The 23,189-nt window shown below is 45.8% G+C and overlaps 3 protein-coding genes across 3 annotated transcripts; 2 read left to right on the top strand and 1 right to left on the bottom strand.

Annotated features, from left to right (window-relative positions):
* Window positions 1–14,639: 14,639 nt before the first annotated feature.
* On the bottom strand, window positions 14,640–16,522 carry LOC136505030 (protein LIKE COV 1-like). The gene is made up of 6 exons (XM_066500107.1): window positions 16,254–16,522; window positions 15,945–15,997; window positions 15,754–15,863; window positions 15,463–15,630; window positions 15,151–15,384; window positions 14,640–15,028 (listed from the first exon to the last, which is right to left on the bottom strand). Exons 1-6 carry the CDS (start codon window positions 16,425–16,427, stop codon window positions 14,928–14,930), a joined length of 840 nt encoding a protein of 279 aa, XP_066356204.1. The 5' UTR covers window positions 16,428–16,522; the 3' UTR covers window positions 14,640–14,927.
* Window positions 16,523–17,905: 1,383 nt separating this feature from the next.
* On the top strand, window positions 17,906–21,440 carry LOC136503431 (extensin-like). Its single transcript, XM_066498514.1, has 2 exons — window positions 17,906–17,953; window positions 20,421–21,440. The coding sequence occupies exons 1-2, from the start codon at window positions 17,906–17,908 to the stop codon at window positions 21,438–21,440; spliced, it is 1,068 nt and encodes a 355-aa protein (XP_066354611.1).
* A 1,005-nt stretch (window positions 21,441–22,445) lies between these two features.
* On the top strand, window positions 22,446–22,934 carry LOC136503430 (uncharacterized). The gene has a single exon (XM_066498513.1). It carries the CDS (start codon window positions 22,446–22,448, stop codon window positions 22,932–22,934), a length of 489 nt encoding a protein of 162 aa, XP_066354610.1.
* The last annotated feature ends 255 nt before the right edge of the window (window positions 22,935–23,189 follow it).

Here is a 23,189-nt window from a genome sequence, read left to right as displayed (position 1 = left end):
CGACGGACTACCGGGTTTATATGGGTTCAAGTATGATAGTGCGACAGCTTGCAGGCTTCCATTGTACTTGTACTCTTATAAATTGGACGGTTCTGTGACATTCAAAAATAGAAGTTGCTCAACTTGAGGAAATCTTCAACTTCACTTAAAGGCCCAAACTCTAATTCAAACTGGTTGAAGGATTTTGAAATATGGAGATAGAATTTGAAAGTTAATTTAGGGATTTTGTAAAACAGTGAATTAGCAAATTGGGTGAATTAATTAGTGATTAACTAATTAACAAACACATCAACCATTGACACCATTGGTTAGTACAAACTTTGTACCAACCAATGATGCAAAAGTTGAAGCAAGTTTATTTAGGAAATTCATTTTAATAATTTCCCCAAAAGTGAACTTAACATTGAAATCCAATACTTGGCCAAATCATGACCAAGTGTTGAACTTCAATTTCAATTTCAAATTTGGAGCTCAAATTTTAGTTGGTTGGACATAAACTCATACCCTACACTTGACACTAGTGTAAAGTACACACCTTACACCTCAAAGTTTATTAGGGCACATTTTCAAGTATTTTTGTGAAATTCAAAAATACAAGGTCACAAAGTACCTTGGAAATATTTTTTGTTCTAGCTCAAACACCACACATGCATTGCATAACTAGCCAATTTAACATTGATTTTAGTGAATGCAAGACTTGATTAGCTAAAGTGCATGCTTACTATGCATGAGGATGACATGATCAGGTTTTAGTGATGCTTAACACCCGGTGTTCCACATGTTCTTGTTTTTCTTGGAGTATATCAAGATATCATCAACAAAAACTACAACAAACTTGTCAAGGTCCATCATGAAAAAAGAATTCATCAGGTACATAAAGTGAGCAGGAGCATTGGTTAAGCCAAAGGACATGACTAGATATTCGTACAGACCATATCTGGTAGTAAAAGCAGTCTTAGGAATATCTTTTGGACGAATCTTTATTTAATGGTAGCCAGATCTTAGATCGATCTTAGAGAACACTTTAGCTCTCGCAAGTTGATCAAAGAGTAGATCAATGCGAGGAAGGGGGTACTTATTTGTGATAGTCGCCTCATTCAATGGACGGTAATTAACACATAGCCTCAAAGTTTTGTCCTTCTTCTTCACAAATATAGCAGGACATCCCCAAGGTGATGAACTAGGTCTAACATAACCTTTGTCAAGCAACTCTTGTAACTGAACCTTAAGTTCTGCTAACTCTTTCAAAGGCATTCGATAAGCTCTTCTGGACACTGCAGCAGTGCCAGCTTCAACTCAATCATAAACTCGACATCTCTATCTAGAGGCAAACTAGGCAAATCATCTAGAAACACATCTGGAAACTCTCTCACCATAGGAATATCTTTCACTTCCTTAACAGTGGTTCCATAAGATCTCTCAACTTCCCTCTTAGGAGTAGGTAGACGGATAAGCAGCTTAGAATTGTTATCAGGTGAATTCAACTATATAGTCTTGTGCAGAGTATCAATGACAGCTCCACGATGACACAGCCAATTCATGCCAAGGATCACATCTATATCCTGAATCTTAAGAACAATCAGATAGGTTGGAAAGGTATGCCCAACTAGATCTATAGGTATCTAATATATCATTTCCTAAGCGACCAGTCATCCACCATGAGACTGTATACAGAAACTATTATCCACAATCTCTATTGGTAACTGATACTTCATGGCGAAAGCTCTGTTGATGAATGTATATGATGCACCAAAATCAAACAATATGACTGCATTTTGTTTCGTAATGGAAAACAGACCCATCATAATAGGTTCACCTTTGGGAATCACATCGGCTCGAGTATAGTGGACTCGACCCATCTTTGTAAATCTCTATTCTTCGAAGCATTCTGTTGATGATTCTGTGAGTTTTTGGAATGAACACTCAAGGTATTCAGCTGGTGTGGATTGGTAAGTACTATAGCAGGTCAGACAATTGCCTACTGCTGGGCTTGTTGCTGAGGTGGATGACAAAAGGAATGATGGATAGGTTGATAAACAATCCTCTGATGCTAAGCACTGTCAGTAGAGGATTCCTCCAACATTTTCTTTCTCTTCTTTGCCTCCTTATGTTGACAGTACTTGTCATTAGAAGAAATGGCAATACTGACAATCTCATTATAACTAGCAATGGTGTGGTCGACCAGCATAACTTGAAGTTTGGTGTGGAGACCACGTACAAACCAAAGCTTCTTATTGGCATTAGTATGGACATATTCTGAGGCATACTACGATAAGTGATTGAATCTGCCTAAGTATTCCATCACACTTTGATCTCCTTGTTGTATCTTGAGGAACTGTTCTATCTATACCTCCCTCACACCATTAGGAATATAGTGTGTTCGGAAAGCAGTGCAAAAGTCAGCCCATGGAACCTGATGTCCCTTGGGTTGTGTTGTAAGGAAACTCGCCCACCACGCGCCAGCAAGACCCTGGAGTTGCTATGCTACAAACAGAGTCTTCTGGACATCTCTGCAATGGATAAGACCAAACTTCCGCTCTATAGTTCGGATCCAGTCTTCTACCTCCAAAGGTTCTTTAGCTTTATGAAATATGGGAGGGTCAGTTTTCAGAAAGTCACGCTAAGTGTGGTCAGCTTTGGGATCAGGTATCCCATGCTGTACAAAGGTCTAGAGCATACGCGCATTGCCGACGCTGACATTCACCAGAGCAGCAAGTGTATCATCAATGGTGGGTGCTTGTGGTGGATCAGTCGTGTTGGCATGGCCACATGATGAACTAGGGGTATCTATTTTTCCAAAATGAGTCCTCATGCTATAAGGTAATTAAGAATGACCATCAGTCACTAGATTTCTAGAGATAGGTAGAACAACATAGGAGGAAAAGAAAGATAGCATGAATAGGATTGGCAGCATACTTAACCCAAACTACTAGTAAGGGGGTAAGTAAACAAAAGATTTATTAATGACATGATGCATGAATGATCCAACGCTCACTAAACAAACATATCTACTTACTTAACTATATCATTTTGATAAACTTATGGCCTAAGCGAGTGACAACACACTCAGTTTTTCAATATAGGGCGATATTAAACATGCTATCCCACTTTTACATAACTTCTAGGTGACCTTATTGATCATATGGAAAACCCACAAAATAACTAGGGGAAAAGCAAAAAGATTCTAACAGAACATCCTACAAAATTAGGGACTATATGACTTGAAGTACGCCGGGGCGGTGGAGAAGTTGACACACCACATGAACTCCTAAAGTATGGCGGTACATCCCTCAGCAAAAGAAGGTAAGTCAGAAGTATCCTTTTTGACCAAAATAGACTTGAAATTAATTTATATTGTTTGTTTTGAAGTTTTGTAAAACAGTACTACAATTACTTATGTAATGACATGCTCCGATACTAGCTGTGGTAGAACCATCCAAGTCATATGGCCCACATGTGCCTGTCATTATCTTTCAAACTTCTGACAGGTGCACATGGGAGTTAGACAACTCCGGTAGTCTATCTAGTGTCCTCAGGGAAACCCAAATCATCCACTTTAACTTTTTGAGTAGGATACATTACAAAAGGCATTGCAGTATTATAACAGTTTATACAAATACAAAACATCAGAATAAACAGCGAAAGTCTTACTAACCATAAGTTTATAAATCATTCATTAAGTTATTACAATTTATAAGTTTTAGACCACTAGGCAGTAGGGTAGCATGATAGGTACCACTAGCAACACACAAGAGAGATTCATCCTGCCCAAGGATGCACAACAAACTTCTCTACTACTGGCTCTCCTCCTACAACAAGGGTTAACAAACCCTGAGTACTTGAGGGTACTCAACAAGACTTAACAGACGAAATGGAAAGACTCCAAGAATATGCAGGCTTAAGGGGAATCAAGGTAAGTCTAAAGCAAGAATCAACATTACTTTTGCAGAAAAGCTTCCTAAGGATTGATCCTTACCTTTAATGTTTTAGCTCAAGTTAAATCATTGTCAGTCTCTAGTTTGCACTTGATCTAAAGCAACTACTTCTTTAATCATCACATCACATGATCATAAGTGCCATTGTTTCATTTGATTAACTACGATGAGTGGTCAGAGGATCGAGTCTTCTACTTCGAGAAGCAGCGGCAATTAGAATTGATTAGGCCCAGCTAGGGTTTCCTTATCACACGACATATGCAGGTCTAGGTCTAGACCCGAGCCTACATATATCAACCTTCACTCAGATCCTTCAAAATGTGAACGGGTTTGCGCTACCCGAGAGCACAACACTCCACCTCCCTGTGTTGTTCCCTAACGGATTCACAGGATGTGTACACACTACTCTCGCCATCTCTCCACTCCCAGTGCGCGGTTGGCCTTCCACATAATGGAATAGCCTAGGTATTAGGCTTACTGGAGTATGTGGCAAGTACTACAAAGTCTCAAACACAATGGGCGTACAACGAACGGTCCTTAATCGATACAGGTGGGGCACTACGTCAAGACTTAAACTAGACACAAGCAAAGAGTTTGTCTGGTCTCAAATTAAAATTCCTAATCATTGTTAAACCATAGGGCATTCCCTGGATAAACATTTAAAACTAACTTGTTGTTCAACTCTTAAAGACTAAGCATCATTAACCTATTATTATAAACAAGGAGACAAGGACGCTATAGAAATATCAAGGTAGGCATGTAGCAGTTGGTATCCAATCAACTCCTATTTTACTTAAATGCACCAATCATAAGACTTAAGTGAATAACATTTATAAAACACAAGAAAAGGGGTTATGCTCCGGGGCTTGCCCTCGGTGTCGAGGTTGTCAGTTACTTCAGAAAACAACAGATAAGATAACCAGCACCCACTGATAGAAAATCCACTTCGGGACTTGCTCAACAACGGGATTCCACTCTTGATCACTAAACATAAGTAAATATGCATGCTTTAGAATGATGCGATACTTAAGATGGTTTATGGTGATAAAACAAGACTAATTATCCTGAGTACAACTTTCCTTCGTGATTAAGTTGGGTTAATGACTCAAAAAGCAAAGTAGTTTATTTATTAACAAGTTTAATTATAAGCAAAGCAATCATGATATGGAGTTGCCAAGGAATTAAAGGTGTGATGTCACAAGGTCTACAATCAATCCCAAAGTACACTCAAATCATTTTGTGATTGACTCTAATCAATTAAGCCTTTATTAATTAATGAATTAAGGCATATAATTAAGTGGATAATTAAAAGTTATCGAAACAGTGTTAATTTTTTTTTGAAATCAGGTCTAACCATGTAAAACATACACAAAAATTTTCATGATCAAAAGATAATTATTTTGGCCTATAAAAATCATGGAAGTTGCATTAATTAATTAAAAGAGGTAATTTAAAACATGCAAAAACTATTGATTTTCATAATTTCATATTTTTTTCTAGATACAGAACATCATGAAGAGGCTACCAAAAAATTTTCATGATTTTATCACATCCCTATATTTTTCTTTTAATTTAACAAGAAACTGCATATATTTATATTTTCTGGAAAAGAATAAAATCGAGATCAAACTTTTCTCACAAAACACCAGCCAGCCACAGAGACTGACAGGCGGGTCCCGGGTCCATGGCACAGTACCCCACGGTCAGGCGAGACCGGCGTTGACCAGCGATAACTCGTCGCCGGCGAGAGCTCCGGCAGCGGCGAGGGCACCAACACACTCAGGGCACTACCGTGCACTGACCTGAGGCACTAAGAGGACAGCTAGGGTTTCGCGGCGACCTCAACGCCGGCCATGGCAACCATGGTGGAGCAACGGTGACGCGCCGGCCATGGCAACCATGGTAGAGATAAAACAGAGGCATCAGGTAGCATCAGGGGCTCACCTCGGACCTGCTTGGTCACTTGGTCGAGGAGGAGGCACAATGGAGGAGGCTGCCAACGTCGAGGACGAACGTGGCGGCGCTTTCACGGCGGCGAGCTAGCGTTCCGACGTGACCTACGGAAGAACAGAGCAACGGTCATCTCTACAAGCAACAACCGTTCACAAGGACGCTAAAACATCAAACGGCGTGGCGTAAGGGGCTCCGGAGTGGGCTGGCCACGGAGAGGGCACGCACAGCGGCAATTGCGATCTGCTGCGGCAGGACATGGTGGTGCGGGCAACTCCGGCGGTGCGAGGTGCTGCGAACTGGCTCAACAAGTGTGCAAAGGCGAAGCGCTGCGATCTGCGCGAGTAATTGGACGATGGCGTAGCGGCGGCGGTGAATTACGTCGGCGAGAGGGTGCTGCCGGCGACGAGCAGAGAGGGAAAAAGGAGAGGGCGCCGACGGTTAAGGCTTATAAGGGTGAGGGCGACTCAGGAGACAGCGACAGCAGCTGCTTGTTATAGCCAGCGCGAAGCAGCTGCGTGCCCATGCGCTAGAAGCAGCGACGGCTTGCCGGCAAGCAGGCAGGCAGGCTGGTTCACTGGCCAAGTACTGTAGCAGTGTAGGAGCTATTCTTCTTCGGCCTTTTTCTCCAAATTTCATATTGCAACTTGAAAAACTCCAAAAATAGAAGTTGCTCAACTTGAGGAGATCTTCAACTTCACTTAAAGGCCCAAACTCTAATTCGAACTGGTTGAAGGACTTTTGAAATATGGAGATAGAATTTGAAACTTAATTTAGGGATTTTGCAAAACAGTGAATTAGTAAATTGGGTGAATTAATTAGTGATTAACTAATTAACAAACACATCAACCATTGACACCATTGGTTAGTACAAACTTTGTACCAACCAATGATGCAAAAGTTGAAGAAAGTTTATTTAGGAAATTCATTTTAATAATTTCCCCAAAAATGAACTTAACATTGAAATCCAATACTTGGCCAAATCATGACCAAGTGTTGAACTTCAATTTCAATTTCAAATTTGGAGCTCAAATTTTAGTTGGTTGGACTTGAACTCATACCCTACACTTGACACTAGTGTAAAGTACACACCTTACACCTCAAAGTTTATTAGGGCACATTTTCAAGTATTTTTGTGAAATTCAAAAATACAAGGTCACAAAGTACCTTGGAAATATTTTTTGTTCTAGCTCAAACACCACACATGCATTGCATAACTAGCCAATTTAACATTGATTTTAGTGAATGCAAGACTTGATTAGCTAAAGTGCATGCTTACTATGCATGAGGATGACATGATTTGGTTTTAGTGAGCAACAATCAAACAGGTCACTATTATATATTTATTAATTGTGCCTATATTATCATTGGACTACAAAATTTTCTATGCAAGAAGAACAATTTCAACCCTTGAAACTATAAGTGTTTTCTAAAGCTATCACTTCATTAAAAAATCATCCCTAAAAGGTTGGAGACAACCCGTGATTTTCTCGCATAGACCCATTATTAATTTCTGTCGCTATCATGTTTCTCACATCCTTACTGAAAGTGCATCTAGCCCTTTAGTGGGTTTTGGATGATTGAATGACAACGTGATTAAAGGACTAACCCGTTTGCTAAGTGTGGACAGGTAATAGGTTATCTCACAGGTACTTAATGAAAGCCAAAATGATGTGTAGTTGTATAAGCTATCTAGTTCAAGCACAAGACAACAATGCAAATGGAATTCATGCAAAGGCTTATTTATTGTGGGATTTCCGTGTACTATGTGAAAGCAAGCTCGTAAGAATTAATTAATGAGACATAAGGGATTGTATATGGATTGGTCTCATATTTGAAGCTTGCTAAATTAAAATGAAAAAGATAACAATACATGAATGGATGATTCAACACAAGATGTGACTTGATGGCTTGAGATGGTGAAGATAGCAAGGAAAGGCTTCGAGGTACTAAGCAAGGGTGAAGGGCAAGCGACGGCTTGGCGGCCGAAGAACCTAGCTAGGGTGAAGAAGGAAGTACTTGTATTTAGTTGAGGTACTAATCAAGCTATGATAGCCACGTTTATGTGGAGGATCAAATCACTATTGGAGTGTTTGATGGAAGTGACTTGATACATTTGTGATTATTTAAATTTGATGAATGGAATCAAGTCACGTGCTCAAGATGGGTATGCTCAAGTGAAAAGATCGTTATCAACATGTTAGCACCCCTATTTGATGAAGATTGAAAGAGACGGCATCAATTCAAAAGAGATTAACTCAAGTGGTATAAATTTATTTTTTTCTTTGATCTTGAGTTTAATAGGTATGACATACTATTAAGAGGGATGCATCAAGTTGATAGATAATGTTTCATAAGTGCTCAAGCCAATCCATGTGAGTTTTGAGTATTTGAGCGACAAAAGAGCTAACTTTATTTTTGCTGGTCTGGCAATACCGGAGGTATTGATACCGGACGTGTCCGGTATTTACTCAGCAGTGGTAAAATTATTGTTCTCAGGTTGGTTCGTCGGGATTTCCGACGTAAGTCGGGAGTCCCGGCAATGGTCCGGAGTTCCGACGCCTCGCACTTTAACTGTCATGGAGGGTTCACTGTCCTGGTCATACCGGACGTGTCCGGTAATCATACCGGACGTGTCCGGTAATCATGACCAGAGGCCAACAGCTAGTTTTCAAATTTGCTGAGGGTCGGGAGTTCCGACATGAGTCGAGAGTTCCGACGGTCGGAAGTTCCGGCATGAGTCGGGAGTTCCGACACCTCACATACTTTAACTCAGTTACATGTTTTTCAAAATTGCTGAGGGTCGGGAATTCCGACGTGAGTCGGGAGTTCCGACGGTCGGGAGTTCTGGCATTCATCGGGAGTTCCGACGCCTCACAACTTCACTTTAACTTAGTTACTGTTGGCGTACCGGACGTGTCCGGTATTGCAACGGCTATAAAACGGCTAGTTTTTCATTGGGGCTATAAATACCCCCAAGCCTCCACCTTTGGAGGCTACTGATTCTGCTGATACACACACACGTTTTTTAGCCTTGCCAACTCTCCCAACCCTCTCTTAGTGAGTGATTGATCAAACTTTCCAAATTAAATTGTGGGTTGAGTGAAATTCAAAAAGAGAGCAATCCAACCACTTGAGCACTTGTGCATATTGTCAATCTCGTGATTCGTATTTGTTACTCTTGGACTCTTCGGTCCTAGACGGTTAGGCGTCGCAGGAGAGCACCCGAGAGATTGTGGTGTGCCTCGAAAAGTTTGTAACAGTCGATTCCGCCGCCTCGGAATCATCTAGTGGAAGGAGAAAAAGGAGTTAGAAAAGACTCCGGCTAGAGTGACCTTCGTGGTACCCTCTATGGCTGACCTTCGCTGGGTCGCCCGCAGCCCCCTCAACGAAGAGTAGGACTCAAACGAGTCCGAACTTCGGTAAAACAAATATCGTGTCTCAATTCGCATTTCATTTGATATTTGTATTGCTCTAGCTCTTGCGCAGGTTCTCTGTGTATATTATCATCTCCAGTAGATACCTGCAGTTTGGTTTAAAGATAGGATTTGAAGGGAGCAAGTTTGGGGCTGTTCTGCAGAACACGTGCATACCGACATGTCCGGTATACCTACCGGACACGTCCGGTATTTCCTGGCTGTGCTGAATATATCCATTCTCTGTTCTAACTTTATGTTGCAGGGTTGTAGCTTCTAGATATATTCTTTATACCTTGTATACTCTGTGGCTAACTTGTGAGGGGTGGTACTACTCTTTATTTGGAGTTTTCATTTTGGAAACTGCCTTTACTAATCATTTCCGCATTTAAAGGTGTTTATTTTCATAAACGCCTATTCACCCCCTCTAGGCGACATCCTAGGTCCTTTCACTTCCCCTTTCTCCCTCGCGTGTTGTTTATCTCCTCTCATTCTCGAGCATCTTGTTAACATTCAAATTGGGTCTAAACTAGTTTTAGAATTGGCCCATGCCAGTTTTGGTCCAATCTAAGAAAAACTCTGTGAAACGATATAAAAATAGTACCGTGTTAGTTGTTTTCTAATGGGATAAGACCACCCATACTACATATAAAACATGCGCACATGGCCGAATGAGGTATCCAACATCCAATCGACAAAAATCAATTTAATATCTCTCCTTTACCCTACTTTTCTATGCTCATGCTATTATTCATCTCTTATCCGATGATCAGTGATGGCGCCCTAGACTTGCCAACCGACCTAGGACAACCTGCTCATATCCTTGATCTGACGGGGTCTCTCCCATGCGAGTGAAAGCCCTAAGTTTGGTTCTGCTAATTAAATGACAACTAATTGATTAATGCTTTTAAATACTAGGCTTCCAAACAGGACCAAAGAGCCATTGTCACCATTTGCAAGACCCTAGATACTCGTTTCCTTTGATGATCAAGAGGCAAGCGAAGGCCCAACAAAAGCGCAAAGCTACAGTCTCTGTCTCTTCTCGCTCTCGTGACTCTTCACTTGGTGATCGCGCAGCTTTCGTATCCAATATTCGCAGTCCACTGAATCTGGGGCCGGCAACCGCGCCAGCTAACGTACACCTGCTGAGTTTCTCTCGGGTTTTCTGACGAAGGCACTGAAAAGATGATACATCAGATTCAGTTAGTTGATTGATGGTCTCTAAAGACTAAAAGGAGGTTTCTCAAACTTTTCACCTTGATACAATCTCCCACATTGGATTACTTCATGTTATTGCACTTTGCATCTTGCGATTACTAATAATGCAGGCTTTTCAATAGACGTTTATTTGTATCCGTCAAGGGCCGAATACTATAACGGTGGCATGCAACTGAGTTTAATTCCTTTCTCCCGTGAAGGGCTCTGAGCCAAGATTTAGAAAATTTTGAGCAAGAAAATTTCGCTCAGCCATTTCGAAACCAATTTCCACCAACTATCGTCGGGAACGAGATGTTTTCTTCTCATCAAAGCCATTGGTTTTCATCACCCGAAAAGGGAGAGCTGCACTGTTTCATCTCGCCACTTCAGTTTGAGCTCAACCTCTCCACTGTTAGAAATAATGGCAATTTAGTGACGCACCGAAATTGAGGAAAAGAGCAACAGCATGTATCGTAGGTGTGTGAAGTAACACTAGCACTACGATCCGAGATAAACTTAAATTCCCGTAGTACTAGTAACAGACGAAATACTAGAACGAACAACAGAAAAAGTATAGACATTCTTACAGTGGGGTTGTCGGCGCTAAAGATAGCGTAAATGTAGACGAAGCAGACTGTCGATGGAGATCCGCAAAACATCGACGTAGAGGAAAGAAGACATTCAGCGAGCAGTCGCGACAGTGCTTCCCAAAAACTTGATACACCCCCCTACCCTATGCAGGGACACGAGGATGCGTAGGCTTTAGAGACCTGCTTTCCCTGCGCCGATAACACGTCGACGATGGGATGGGGAAGACGGCGGCCCCACAGCACAGTGGTAAAAGGAGGAGATGAATTGCCTGTACTGAGGACAACGTCTCATCCCAATATATACACGCGTCGCAGCTAAGGAAAGTAATAATTAGCCACACAGTCACAACATTAAGTTGATTGAGACAGCTCAACTAGATGGAGACAACTCAACTATTTAAGTTGGTCTCACTCCTCCCCCCAATAGCTTGAACTAGATGGAGACAACTAAACTATTTAAGTTAGCCTCACTCCTAGAGTAGCAATGTGGGACTAAAGTCCTCCACCATACCATGCATGTGTAAGTAGGCCTTTGGGATTTATTTGGAATTATTATTTGGGCCAGCCCATATCTTCTAAAATCCACTTTACCGCTGATTTATCCCATGCATCAGCCCTTAGAAATTCAGAATAGGCTTTCTCCTTATTGATATTTGGATTTTCTGGTCTTCAAGACTTACTATGCTACAAGCCGCAGTCTTCACTGGCAAATTTCTTTATGGTGAGGAGATTTTGAGTGGGGCACTTGTGCAAAGAGAAGCCGAGAAGGTGTAGAGGGTAGAGGGAGAGAGGATCCAGGGTCCTTTGCTGGGATCGGAAAAGGGGAGGGAGGGGTGTCAATAAAAAAGTGGGCTTGGTCTAAGGTGGATCGTGTCCTAAGAGAGAAGAGATGATTTTTTATAGGTATTCGTTTGAAGTTAATATTGGGTTTGGAACTGATTTTAGAAAATCCTCGTGGATTATAGAAGGCAAGGGACACTAGGAAGCTAGGAGCCATTTCAATCACTTTTAGTTTTTTCTTCAAATTTTGGTTTTTTTAGTAAAACTTTTTATTTTTGGTTTGATGAAAATAGGATTTTAATATTTAGGAAAAAATCCAGAAAATAAGTTGTGTTTGTTTTGGCAAAAGCATCGGATGCTTGGACTGTACTCTTCTGGTATAGTTTGGCATATTTATCACCCTCTATGGACAGTCCTCTCCAGCTATCCTTTTCTTACGATAATGTTATTATTGAGTTCCATAGCTTCTCTATCCACTTTAAGTAAACCTGAACAGGCAACAATGCCACAATTTGTCCTTTTGTTGTAAGATGATTAATCAGTTAAGTTGAATTATGTTTCTTGCCTGCTAACTGGGTAGTCGATCCTTAGACAGCTTCTTCCCAGTGCGGAATTGCTGACCCGTTTCCTTACTAGTTCAGCGATTTCCAAACATGGGGCATTGGGGCCTACCTTGTCACCATCTACAGCTTGTCATATTCCCAGGAGATATCAAAATTGGTAGCTGTGGTTGGTGGCAGGAAAACTGGTAGCTGTGGGTGATGGCAGGCTGTTCTTTGGCAAACTTCCTCGAACCAGGGTTATGGGACATGATGTTGGGGGATCGATTGCATGCTGCAGATGGAAAACAGCAAACAGGATGAAAGAGAAATAATTTTCTTATTGCTTGATTTTGACACTGACATCAAGGACATCGAGCTAACCAATCCTATCTTGTTCCATACTTGAATCTCTTATGACGACTGAGAGATAGAGGATCAAACCTGATCCTGGTACGCAGGACCAGGGCAGGCTCCTTGACGCACCACCACCTATGCTGTGTTATGGGCCACGTTGGGACCTCCTGTGATACCGCCTCCGGTCGATATTAATTGATGTTTCAGATAGCCAAGCTGGTCAGCAATTAGTTCAAGTAATAACAGCTAGAGGGAGTACTTATGTCCCACATGGTTTTCAAGATGTTGATCACGTCCTCAAATCATCAGTTCAATATAGCATATATTGATGTGCACAGCGGATGCACACGACTGCACCACAGCAAGTTATTCTAAAACTGTCTAAACCAAATCATACATAAGTGTAATTCATTCAAGCTGAATCCATAGGAACTAAGAAAGATGGGCTAAAGAATTGACAGGGCACCATAATTTATTTATTTTCTTGAATACACAGGGGAGCTGTGTATCATTGCATTAACATAACACCACACCCACACACTCAAGCACACCCACTCAATATTCTTGATGATATCTGTATCTTAACTGAACTCTCAAGTATAAACCGTCGACGTGGATTCCTTCTATGTCTAGCTGAAGATTTTTTTTGGTTTGTTTTTATTTCTTATACGTACTGTTCCAATCTATGCTAGAAATTTAATTGACAAGTATAATATTGCCTGTTTATCAGTCAGCATGCAGGGCTGCAGCAGATCACTGTAGAAAGAATGGGAAAAGTACCACGAAGCTAGCAATGCAGTACAGCTTGATGAATAATGAAATCTCGTCAGTTCTTGTTGGAATGAACTCTTCAAAACAGGTACACTGTTTTTTTTTTTTTTTGAACTTTTCCCTTCTATTCAGCATACTCATATTGCTTGATGAATAAGGTATCTTAACAAACTCATTAGCTGCTAGAGCATATTCTATTCTGGTTAGTTTTATGAAACATTGTTATCTAACTTTCTGTGTCACCAAGGCCACCAGTGGGGTTTCACAATCTTATTTAAAGATTGCTGAGTCACCATGGAGAATCATTTAGGCCCAGTTTAGTTGCCGAAAATTTTGAAAAAACGACACTGTAGCATTTTCGTTGTTATTTGGCAATTAGTGTCCAATCATAGTCTAATTAGGCTTAAAAGATTCGTCTCGTGAATTTCATCTAAACTGTGTAATTAGTTTTATTTTTTATTTATATTTAATGCTTCATGCATGCGTTCAAAGATTCGATGTGATGGGGAATCTTGAAAAATTTAGCGTTTTGGAGGGGAACTAAACAGGCCCTTAGTTTGCTTGTTGGGACAGAAGTTTAGGATGGCAATGTAGTGATTTCTGGTATAACGTCTTGTGTTTCCGTGATACAAGATGTAGGAGAATGTGGCTGCTGCACTGGAGTTGTCAACATCAGGCATTGATGAAGAACTTCTGTGTGAAGTTGAAGCAATTCTTGAGCCTGTGAAGAACCTGACATGGCCTAGCGGCATCCAACAAGCCTGATGGCCAAAAGCTGCTTGCCTGATTTGAGAAGCTAGTGTGATGGACGTATCACTGCTGTTGATTCAGTCAATTGTGCACGTTAGCATCATTGACTGCTGATTGGGAATTTGCAATGCCGTATGGTTATTGATGAAAGGGAACGATTGGGAGGGTTGGGCTTTTATGGTTGGGTCCTGTGGTAATTTAGACACGTCGAATGAAGGCGACACGAGCAATAAAAGATCGATGCTGATCACTGAATAAGCCTTTCTCATTCTGGGGTGGAGTAACACTTGTTAATAATTTGGTTGCGCACACTCTTACAGCGAAACAAGATGCTGCTGAAATGCTGAATTATGCACCAAACATGGATTTCTTCTTTCATTTACCTGTTCTCATGAGTATCAGTGTAAACTTATGCGGTTTACCTGTCGACACAATGTTTTGTCAGTTCATACCAAAACTCGCCTAAAGTATTTATACAGCAAAATATTGCTAGGTATACTAAAATATATTTTTCCTATTGACTGATGAAAATTGGAACACGTCTAAACCTGCCATCTAAAACATTCAGAACCTCGAAGAACAACCCAAGATTGTGATGATGAGAAGGAAGCGTCAACTATCAGGAGTTGGAAGAAGTGTGAGCTAGGAGTCCTTCACTGCTCGGCAATGGTCGCCGAGGCCACCGGCCCCCTCTACAGCCGATATGATCTTTGGTACCGACATGCCGCCTGAAAGAACAATTTCTGCAACAAAATTCCCCATTCAGATCAAGAAAACAATTTCTGCAACAAATTCCGCATTCACACCAAGAAACTCGTAGGCAACAAGGAGAGAAAGACCGGTGATGCATGCTGCCGCTAATTACCGATGGCCTCCCGGACGGAGAGGTCCGGGATGATGACGTCGGCGCGGCTCATGAGGAAGATGTCCCCAAGGTAGAGGTTGTTGGTGGGCACGTAGACGCAGGCAAAGTCCTGATGGTCGCCGCGCACGCCGGCGCCTCGCAGCGCCACCGTCGACGTGATGAAGCCCAGCGCGTACTCGCCGATCCTGGGGTGCCGGATGATCACCACCTCCTTGAAGGCTCTTGAGCTCTGGTCTGAAACCATCAAGACGATTAGACGAATTGGCGTGTCGTCAGAGTGTGCATATGTCATAATTTGATTTGATACCTAACCTGGCGATATTGCGGCGCTGATCTGCTTGGAAGCCGAGTAGATGTGGCGCACTAGCGGCATCCTCTTGATGAAGAACTCGCCGAGGCCGAGGAGGGAGGCGCCGAGCCACGACGACATGAACACGCCGACGAGGAAGATGAAGGTGATGGAGGTGACAAACCCGAGACCTGCACAGAGATGAAACGTATTCTTGCATCATCAATAATAGCAGAGAACGCTGACGCGGCCGATCATAATCCATTTCTCATCGCAGCATCGATCTCTCAGATTGGATCGACGTGATTAATTACCGAAGAGATGTATCCCGAGATGGACGTAGATGGGCGAGAAGAAGCCGTCGACGAAGCGAATGAACCACCATGTCGTGTAGAAGGTGATGGCGATCGGGAGCAGGATGACACTGCATGCGACAGAGTGCGGAGCACAGGCTCAGGGATGCCGTGCAAATGCGAACTACAGTATATTCATACGAGGTGCGCACCATCCAGACATAAACTTCTTCCATGCCCAGCTCCGTATCACTCTCGAAAACGCCTGCACCATGATTGACAAATAAACAGCAACACTTGAACCAATTATCCCTCTGTCTGAAACCGCGTGTGTATAAGAAAAATCTCTCCTATTTAAAACGGGCTGCCATTAACCAGGTTTCAACAAAATTCCTACGTTCCAGATTCACGAAGCTCATGCATGCATCTCGCCTTGCCGAATGCTCATACCACACGCATGCACCATGGAAAAACGAACAGGAGCTAGCAGGCGCTGCGAACGACAGAAGCGGATCTGTCACCTCGATGCCGGTGGGATGGTGGTGAAGGTGGAGCACGCGCGCTGACGTCGTGGGCGGCGGCGGACCGGCGTTGATGACGGGAGTGGTCGGCTCCGAGTCGTCCTCGTCGACGGCAACATGCTCGCCGGCCACCACCGGGAGGAGCAGCTCCCGGTCCCTCTCCCTGCCGGCCATCGCGCTCCCCGATAGATCCTGCAGTACGTACGTGTCTCGCGCCCTGCCAGTGAGCGTGGCGTGGCCCAACCGCACTATTTTTGCGCGCCCACCAAGTGCCGACGCAAACGTCGGATCGGGCACCGCTAGTGGAGCTGGTGAAATTGCTGCTGCCTCAGTGCCTCCCTCGCAAGAAATTGCCACGTGTGATCGCCAGGGCCTACCTTGCATGAAAGTGCCGACTCTGGTGTTTTTTTATAAAGAAAATATTTTATTAATTCACGGTCATTGCAGCCTAAAAACAAGAGCATGATATTCTAATGATTATATTAATTCTAAGATAGAACGACATCATGTGTCCAATAGAAAACCACCATAACTGCCTACGCCAATGTTCCGTCCTAAAAAGAATGTCATTTTTTACTTTCAGATATCTTGTTTGACCATCCGTCTTATTCAAATTTTTTTATAAATATCATCTATTTTTTATGACTTATTATATCATTAGAGATACTTTAATAATGATTTATTTATTTTATAATTTACATAAAACTTTTGAATAAAACAAACGGTCAAAGGCGATGTCTGAAAATAAAAAACGTCACTCTTTTTTTGAGACGGAGCGAGTATGTCATTGCAACCAAAGTTTTTCCGTGACCATTCCATGGGGCACGAAAAGGTACAAGAACTCGCAAGTAATCCTAGGATTACCGCATCGTTCACACACAATGAGCAGCAAGAAAAAAAAGGTAAAAAGACACACAGCCTCAACACAACAGCACACTGAAACCTGTGACAAAGACATCAAGGCAATGGTAGCCTACAAAGCAGTGGAACCGTAGACCCAGAGAAGACGGGACGAGCTTCCAGCAGTAGTGGCGGCAACACATCTGCCAAACAAGACCAGAACAACCTCAGCAGCAAAGCATCCACCAAGGAAGTTGGCGCGAAGACGGTGGCAAAGTATCTGCCAGAGAATAGCGGTGGCCAAGTATCCGTCGAAGACGAAATGCACAATGGTAGCGACAAAGTATCTGCTACAAAGCTGAATCACGCGGCCAAACATCTGCCGAAGAAGTTGAAGTGGTAAAGTATCCGTAAGTGGAGGGGCCAATACGCACCCAGTGGCAAAGCATCTGCCAAAGAGGGGAGGCCAAAGCGACGTTGGCGGCAAAGCATCCGCTCGAGCAACAACGATGGCAAAGCATTTGCCAAAGAAGAGCGATAGAGGCAAAGTATCCGCTACCAAAAAATCAAACGATTGCAGTGCAAAGAGGAGCACGCTTGAAGCACACACAGGCACAACACAAACAAGGGACAACTCTGGCGAGAGAAGCGGAAGTTGGGGCAGAGGCACGACAACTGGAGTGCTCCAACAAAGCCTTCAAAAAGTGGAGTGACATTTGTAGACGGCACCAATGCTGGAAAGAAGCACTCAAGAAGGACTTTCGCCCCAAGACTTGCCCCATCCTTCAACGACGCCTCCAAGAAGGTAGATGATGCAGGCTGTGTCGCCGTCGCCGGCCCAGAGCAAGAAGCCGGACAAGGTTTTCACCCAAAGTCTATTCGTGCACAGACGCTGGTACACGACACAGCCACACGTGGCACTTGGAGCGCAGGCTCCAAGCAGCCAAGTGCGCCAGCACATCCACGCAGGGCCCAAGCCGTCAAGGAGAACAGCACGGACACGACCACACCGCACCGAGGCCTAGATGACCACGTCGCCGCACCATGACCACCGCAGCCACCACGGAGCTAGAGCAGCCTCCTACACACAGCTTAGAGCCCACCACACACCCCAGCCGCCAAGCGCAGGGGAAAGCACGCCAGCTGAGGAGGGCATCGTGGGGTGAAAGCTGCTGGCCACCCAGATCCAGCACCGGGAGGACCGGATCCGAGCGAGGATGTCCCGGAACTGCCGTCTCCACGGCCATGACAACCAGTGCCAAGCGCAGATTGCCGAGCTCGGCCACCCATAGCAGCTTCCGCAGCGTGGCAGAAGCAACAGAGGTGTCCTAGCTGGTGGCCGTCAACCTCGACACGCTGAGACACGGCAGCCACTGCACGCCAGAAGGCCGGGCTGCAGTGCGCCCACCGCCCCCGCACGCCCCGTAGCATGCGTGCACAGGACGCCTTCGTACCGCCGCTCGGGAGCCCAGCACGGCGCCACTAGGGCCTGTAGCCACCAAACTAGCAAATCCGGGCTGAGGGGAACATTCTATCCCTCCACCAGGTCGTCGGATCCGTCACCGCTGAGGAGAGCCGCTGTCGGGGAGCTCACGACCAGAGAGCTGCTCCTCACCGAGCAGAGCTGGGGAAGGGGGGAAAGGGAAGAAAGCCCCGCCGCCGCCCTCCTTGCGACTGCCGCTGCCCTTCGGCGACAGCGAGGGAGAGGGTGCAGGGAAAATGTCTTGTGGTAGGAGCTGGCAGAGTTCTACCCGAGCCGCCCGATAGGAGCGACGTGAAAGCTGAAAGAACCAAAGCCTATGAAATAAGCTTATGAACAACAACCCAATGGATACCGTCTCTGTGTTTGGTTTGAGAAACATCATATCTTCAATTGGGCTATACATCGCCTAGTAAGTTTACACTGCACCACAGCATCAATATAGCATGACATGTATGATGTCGCTATAAGCTCATTATTACCGATCCAGAGTCGACAATTGTAATTTTTCAGTTAGTTAAGTATTTACGTTATTTACTTACAGTCAGTTAATTTTGGGGCTGTGGTGTAGTGTTATACTGTATAATGAATTTTGGTGCTATTGTGTCTTCCATTCCACTTCTCCTTAGTTAAGATTTGAAGTCATGGTATTTATCAAACATAAGATCTGTGCCATTTGTGTCTTCCACTTCCCCTTGGCTTAAGAATTGTATCTTCACAAGGCGATGATCCTTCAAGGCATAGGATTAGTGTTTGGCAGAAAAATATATATGTTGAAAACCATGGTGATCTTGCATTAACACTATCTACTGGAGACCAATTAATGGAACATAAAAATGCAACAATTCCAGCCGTGTCTCAAGGAACATATCCAGCAACATGATCACCCAACACAAGGTGTGCAAATCAATTCAACAAAACGTGTTCAATGATCAACACATGCGCTGAAGTTATTATCATCACACTCTGTTTCATACAAGATGCACAATCGGAGACCATAAATAAGAAGTAGCAAACATTCAAAAGAGTCATAGAAATAAGTCATATAGCCATTACATAGGCAATTCAGGTAACGAAACAACACTTTATCATGTATAAGATAGACATACTCAGCGATGCAATCATCTCCATAGTTTGTAGTAGCCGCTTATCCATGTACGGATCGACAAGATCAGGGACATGTGCCCCTATTCATATTAATAAGCTGCATATGCAATCCCGGGGCACCACCCTTATCTTGAAGCTTGTCTATCATATGAGTGTTATGAACTCCCCACCGGTTGCCATGCGGGTGGCATGTGCCACTGCTCTATCCGATGGAGCGATGTACAGCATCATGTTTGCCCAGAATACGGCGAGCACCCTCCACCGTTCCTTGATGATTCGTCAAGCCTATCGATGAGGTAGAAAGCGATCCTCGAGCCCTCATCCAAAAAACGGACCTAGTAGTTTTTAGAATCTGAACTCCCTAACTCGATCAATTTATCATACTTGTCCTTGTTGGATTTGCAGTCAGCAAGGTACTCACGGGCGTTCTGCAGCGTGCCGCGGGCCAACGACAAGCTTGTGTAAGTGCTGTCCGAAACCAGATCCGGTTGGAAGGCCAGCAGATACGCGTAGTACCATGATAGCTTAGTGGCGATTCCATGATTCTTCATGAGCTCTTCTCTACTAGGATCATCCATGCTTGACAAATCCACGTTGTCGTAGTCGTAGTCGCATATGCTTGTGGCTATGTGCCATGTTAAGATGTAGCGGGCATATGTGTGGCCAAGCATGCATTTACGATCGAGGTATAGGTCCGGTGTGACCCCCAGTGCTGGAACATACGAGCCCCCAAACCCTAGCCCCCGACTCCCCTGGACCCCTGCCCGCCGCCACCGCCGGCGGCGCAGGCACCTGCCACCCTCTCGCCTCCCCTCTCTCCCCTCCCTACCTCCCGCTCCTTTTCCCCACCCCCACGGGCGCGCGTGAGCGCAGGTGTGCCGCTGCCGCCTCCATCCACATCGATCTCCCGGCCTGCGCCATCTGTTGCCTCTCCATCGTCGTCGGCCGCCTCCCAAGCGCCGCCCAAGCCGGATCTCGCCGCCGAGGATGCTGCAGACGACCTGCCCGACTGCTACCTCCTCACCAGCGCCGCCGCCATCTCCCGGTCATGTGCGGTTGGTGATGGCCATCCTCAGGTTCGCCCACCATCGGCAGCCAGCCCCTGCCACCCAGGCCTGCCCGTGCCGCCATCGACGGCGGGGGCCGTCACCGGACCCACACCCACCGGATCCGGCACTGGGATGCCCCCGCGGGCTCCCTCAGGGTCCGCGCCACCGTCGTCGTCAGGCGCAGCCACCGTGGCCGACACCGAGGCCACCCCCGCCGGATCCGGCGCTGAGGCGGCTCCACGGGTTCCATCAACGCCCTCACCACCACAGACAGAGCTTGCCTCCCCGCCGCCGCCGGATGTTGCCCTGGGCGCTCACGTGGACGCCCATGGTACTCGCGGGCTAGCTCTCCGGCCAAAGCCGAGCCAGCCCCCGACGCCGGCACCAGCCACCATGGCAACTGCCGCTTCATCCTCATCGACGGTAGCACCGGAGTTGGCCGCCGCGGCCGACCTACACGTGGATCTGATGCCCAGCTGCTCAGCCCCACCTCTGGGTGGCCTCGGCGTCGTCGGAAGCTCCTTCACCCTCTCACCGGAGGATGGGGAGCTGGTCCTCATTGAGGACGTCCTGGATGACGAGGATGCCTCAGCTCCCAGCTCACCGCGGCAGACTACTTCGGTGTCGGGGCTCGACACCTTCCATGTCCACCCCTCCGCGCCTAGCCCATCATCCTCTCTATCCCCCCTCGCCTCCCCCTTCCACACCTAGGACGGCTCTATGGGGCATTCCAAGGCTCGTCGTTGGGCAGATGAGGACCTTGACGACTCCGATGCGGAGAGGTCGTCGGTCAGCTCCCCAACCTCCTACCTTGAAGCAGTCCGCCGGGGTCTCAGCTCCGGACGTAGCCTTTGCTGGAGCGTGCCAAGCCGTGCCTCATCACCGATGGCTCTCGTGGCAACGTTGCTGCTGAGAGGGGCAAGCGCCCCCTGGCTGAGGGAGCCCGGCCAACCAACATTGCCGAAGGCGCGCACGATAGTGCTACTGGTGCTGGCACTGTGCACGGGTGGCACAATCGTAGGTCTCGTCAGCGACGGCTGCGCCCCCAGCTGGTGCACGGTCTACCTGCTTGGCCCATGGATGACCGCGTCCCCGCTCGGCAGCGCCTCAAACGTCGCGAACGAGGCTCCGTCTGCCAACGCATCTCCGCTCTAGATGTCGATGGCTGGCGTGAGTTCTTGTCGCAGGGGTCATTAACTGGTGCCGGAGGGGCACGCCCTGCCCACACTGCATCGGCAAACCAGCGGCCCCCTACCCGCTATCCGATGGATCTTCATAGGAAGTGCTTCAACTGTCTCTCCACCGCGCACAGGGTGGCAACCTGTAAGCTACCTCCACATTGCCTCCGTTGCAAGGGGTTCTGACATCTCGTGCGAGACTGTAAGCAGCGGCGAAAGGTGCCTCCTTCCAACCCCGGCACAGTTAGTGCCTCGGATGGCCAGCAATGACGCCCTGTCCGGGGACGTATCTGTTAGATGATAAGGTATAGTTCCACCTGTCATATTGAGGCACGGTTCATTGTAACAATAGAGAGATTTGTATTCCATAGTTAGCTCCTAGAATTGTGGATCTAGTTGTTGCAATCATGACTATGTACATGCCACGGTGGGGGTTATTCCCACTATATATAACACGGAACCGTGAACCCCAAAGGGTACCACGTTAACCCTAGTTTTTACATGGTATCAGCTAGCCTCTAACCTCACGGAAATACTCATGGCGTTCGTGTCGTCCTCCACTACCGCCGCCATGATTCCCTTCACCTTTCTTCCCACCAATGAAAAGCTGAACCGCACCAATTTCCAGTCGTGGAAGGCCCAGGTGGTCTCTGCGCTCAAGGGTGCCCAACTAGGGCATTTTCTCAACTCCACCGAGCAGCCGCCGCCGGCCCTCATCACGTCGGCCGGCACCAAAGAAGATGGATCCAAGAAGGATCCGGAGCCTAACCCCAACTATGCATCATGGGTAGCCAAAGATCAGACTGTCCTCAATTACCTGCTATCCAACATGTCCAAGGAGATCCTTGGCCATGTCAACTCCTGTGTCGCCGCCGCCACTGCCTGGACAGCCATCGAGGGGTTATTTGCCTCTCAGTCGCGGGCCAAGATCATTAGCACCCGCATGGCGTTGGCCACGGCCAACAAAGGTACTGCTTCCATCAGTGATTACTTTGCTCGCATAAAAGGCTTAGCAGATGTCGCATAAAAGGCTTAGCAGATGAAATGGCGGCGGCGGGGCGCAAGCTGGATGATGAGGAACTTGTTTCTTTCATCCTCACCGGCCTAGATCGTGAATTCGACCCGGTCGTCACGGCGGTTGCGGCGCGGGTGGAGCCAATCTCCATCAGCGAGCTGTACACTCAGCTCATCTCTCACGAACAGCGGAACAAGATGCGCAACACTAGCTACAACTCCTCCGCCAACGTTGCTGCTAGGGGAGGACGTCACAACAACAACTACC

This window comes from Miscanthus floridulus, chromosome 14 (assembly GCF_019320115.1).
Source record: "Miscanthus floridulus cultivar M001 chromosome 14, ASM1932011v1, whole genome shotgun sequence".
Lineage (NCBI taxonomy): Eukaryota > Viridiplantae > Streptophyta > Magnoliopsida > Poales > Poaceae > Miscanthus > Miscanthus floridulus.
Note: the sequence above shows the minus strand (reverse complement) of the source record. Positions and strands in the feature narration are given on the sequence as shown.

Bases quoted from the DNA above. Each gene is read 5' to 3' on its own strand.
- LOC136505030 (XM_066500107.1), bottom strand. From the start codon at position 16,427: ATGGCCGGCAGGGAGAGGGACCGGGAGCTGCTCCTCCCGGTGGTGGCC. The intron at 15,998-16,253 runs GTGACAGATCCG...ATCATGGTGCAG, and splicing joins ACCATCCCACCGGCATCGAG to GCGTTTTCGAGAGTGATACG. The intron at 15,631-15,753 runs GTAATTAATCAC...ATCTCTGTGCAG, and splicing joins TCTCGGGATACATCTCTTCG to GTCTCGGGTTTGTCACCTCC.
- LOC136503431 (XM_066498514.1), top strand. From the start codon at position 17,906: ATGCAGGCTGTGTCGCCGTCGCCGGCCCAGAGCAAGAAGCCGGACAAG. The intron at 17,954-20,420 runs GTTTTCACCCAA...CCCAAACCCTAG, and splicing joins AGAGCAAGAAGCCGGACAAG to CCCCCGACTCCCCTGGACCC.
- LOC136503430 (XM_066498513.1), top strand. From the start codon at position 22,446: ATGGCGTTCGTGTCGTCCTCCACTACCGCCGCCATGATTCCCTTCACC.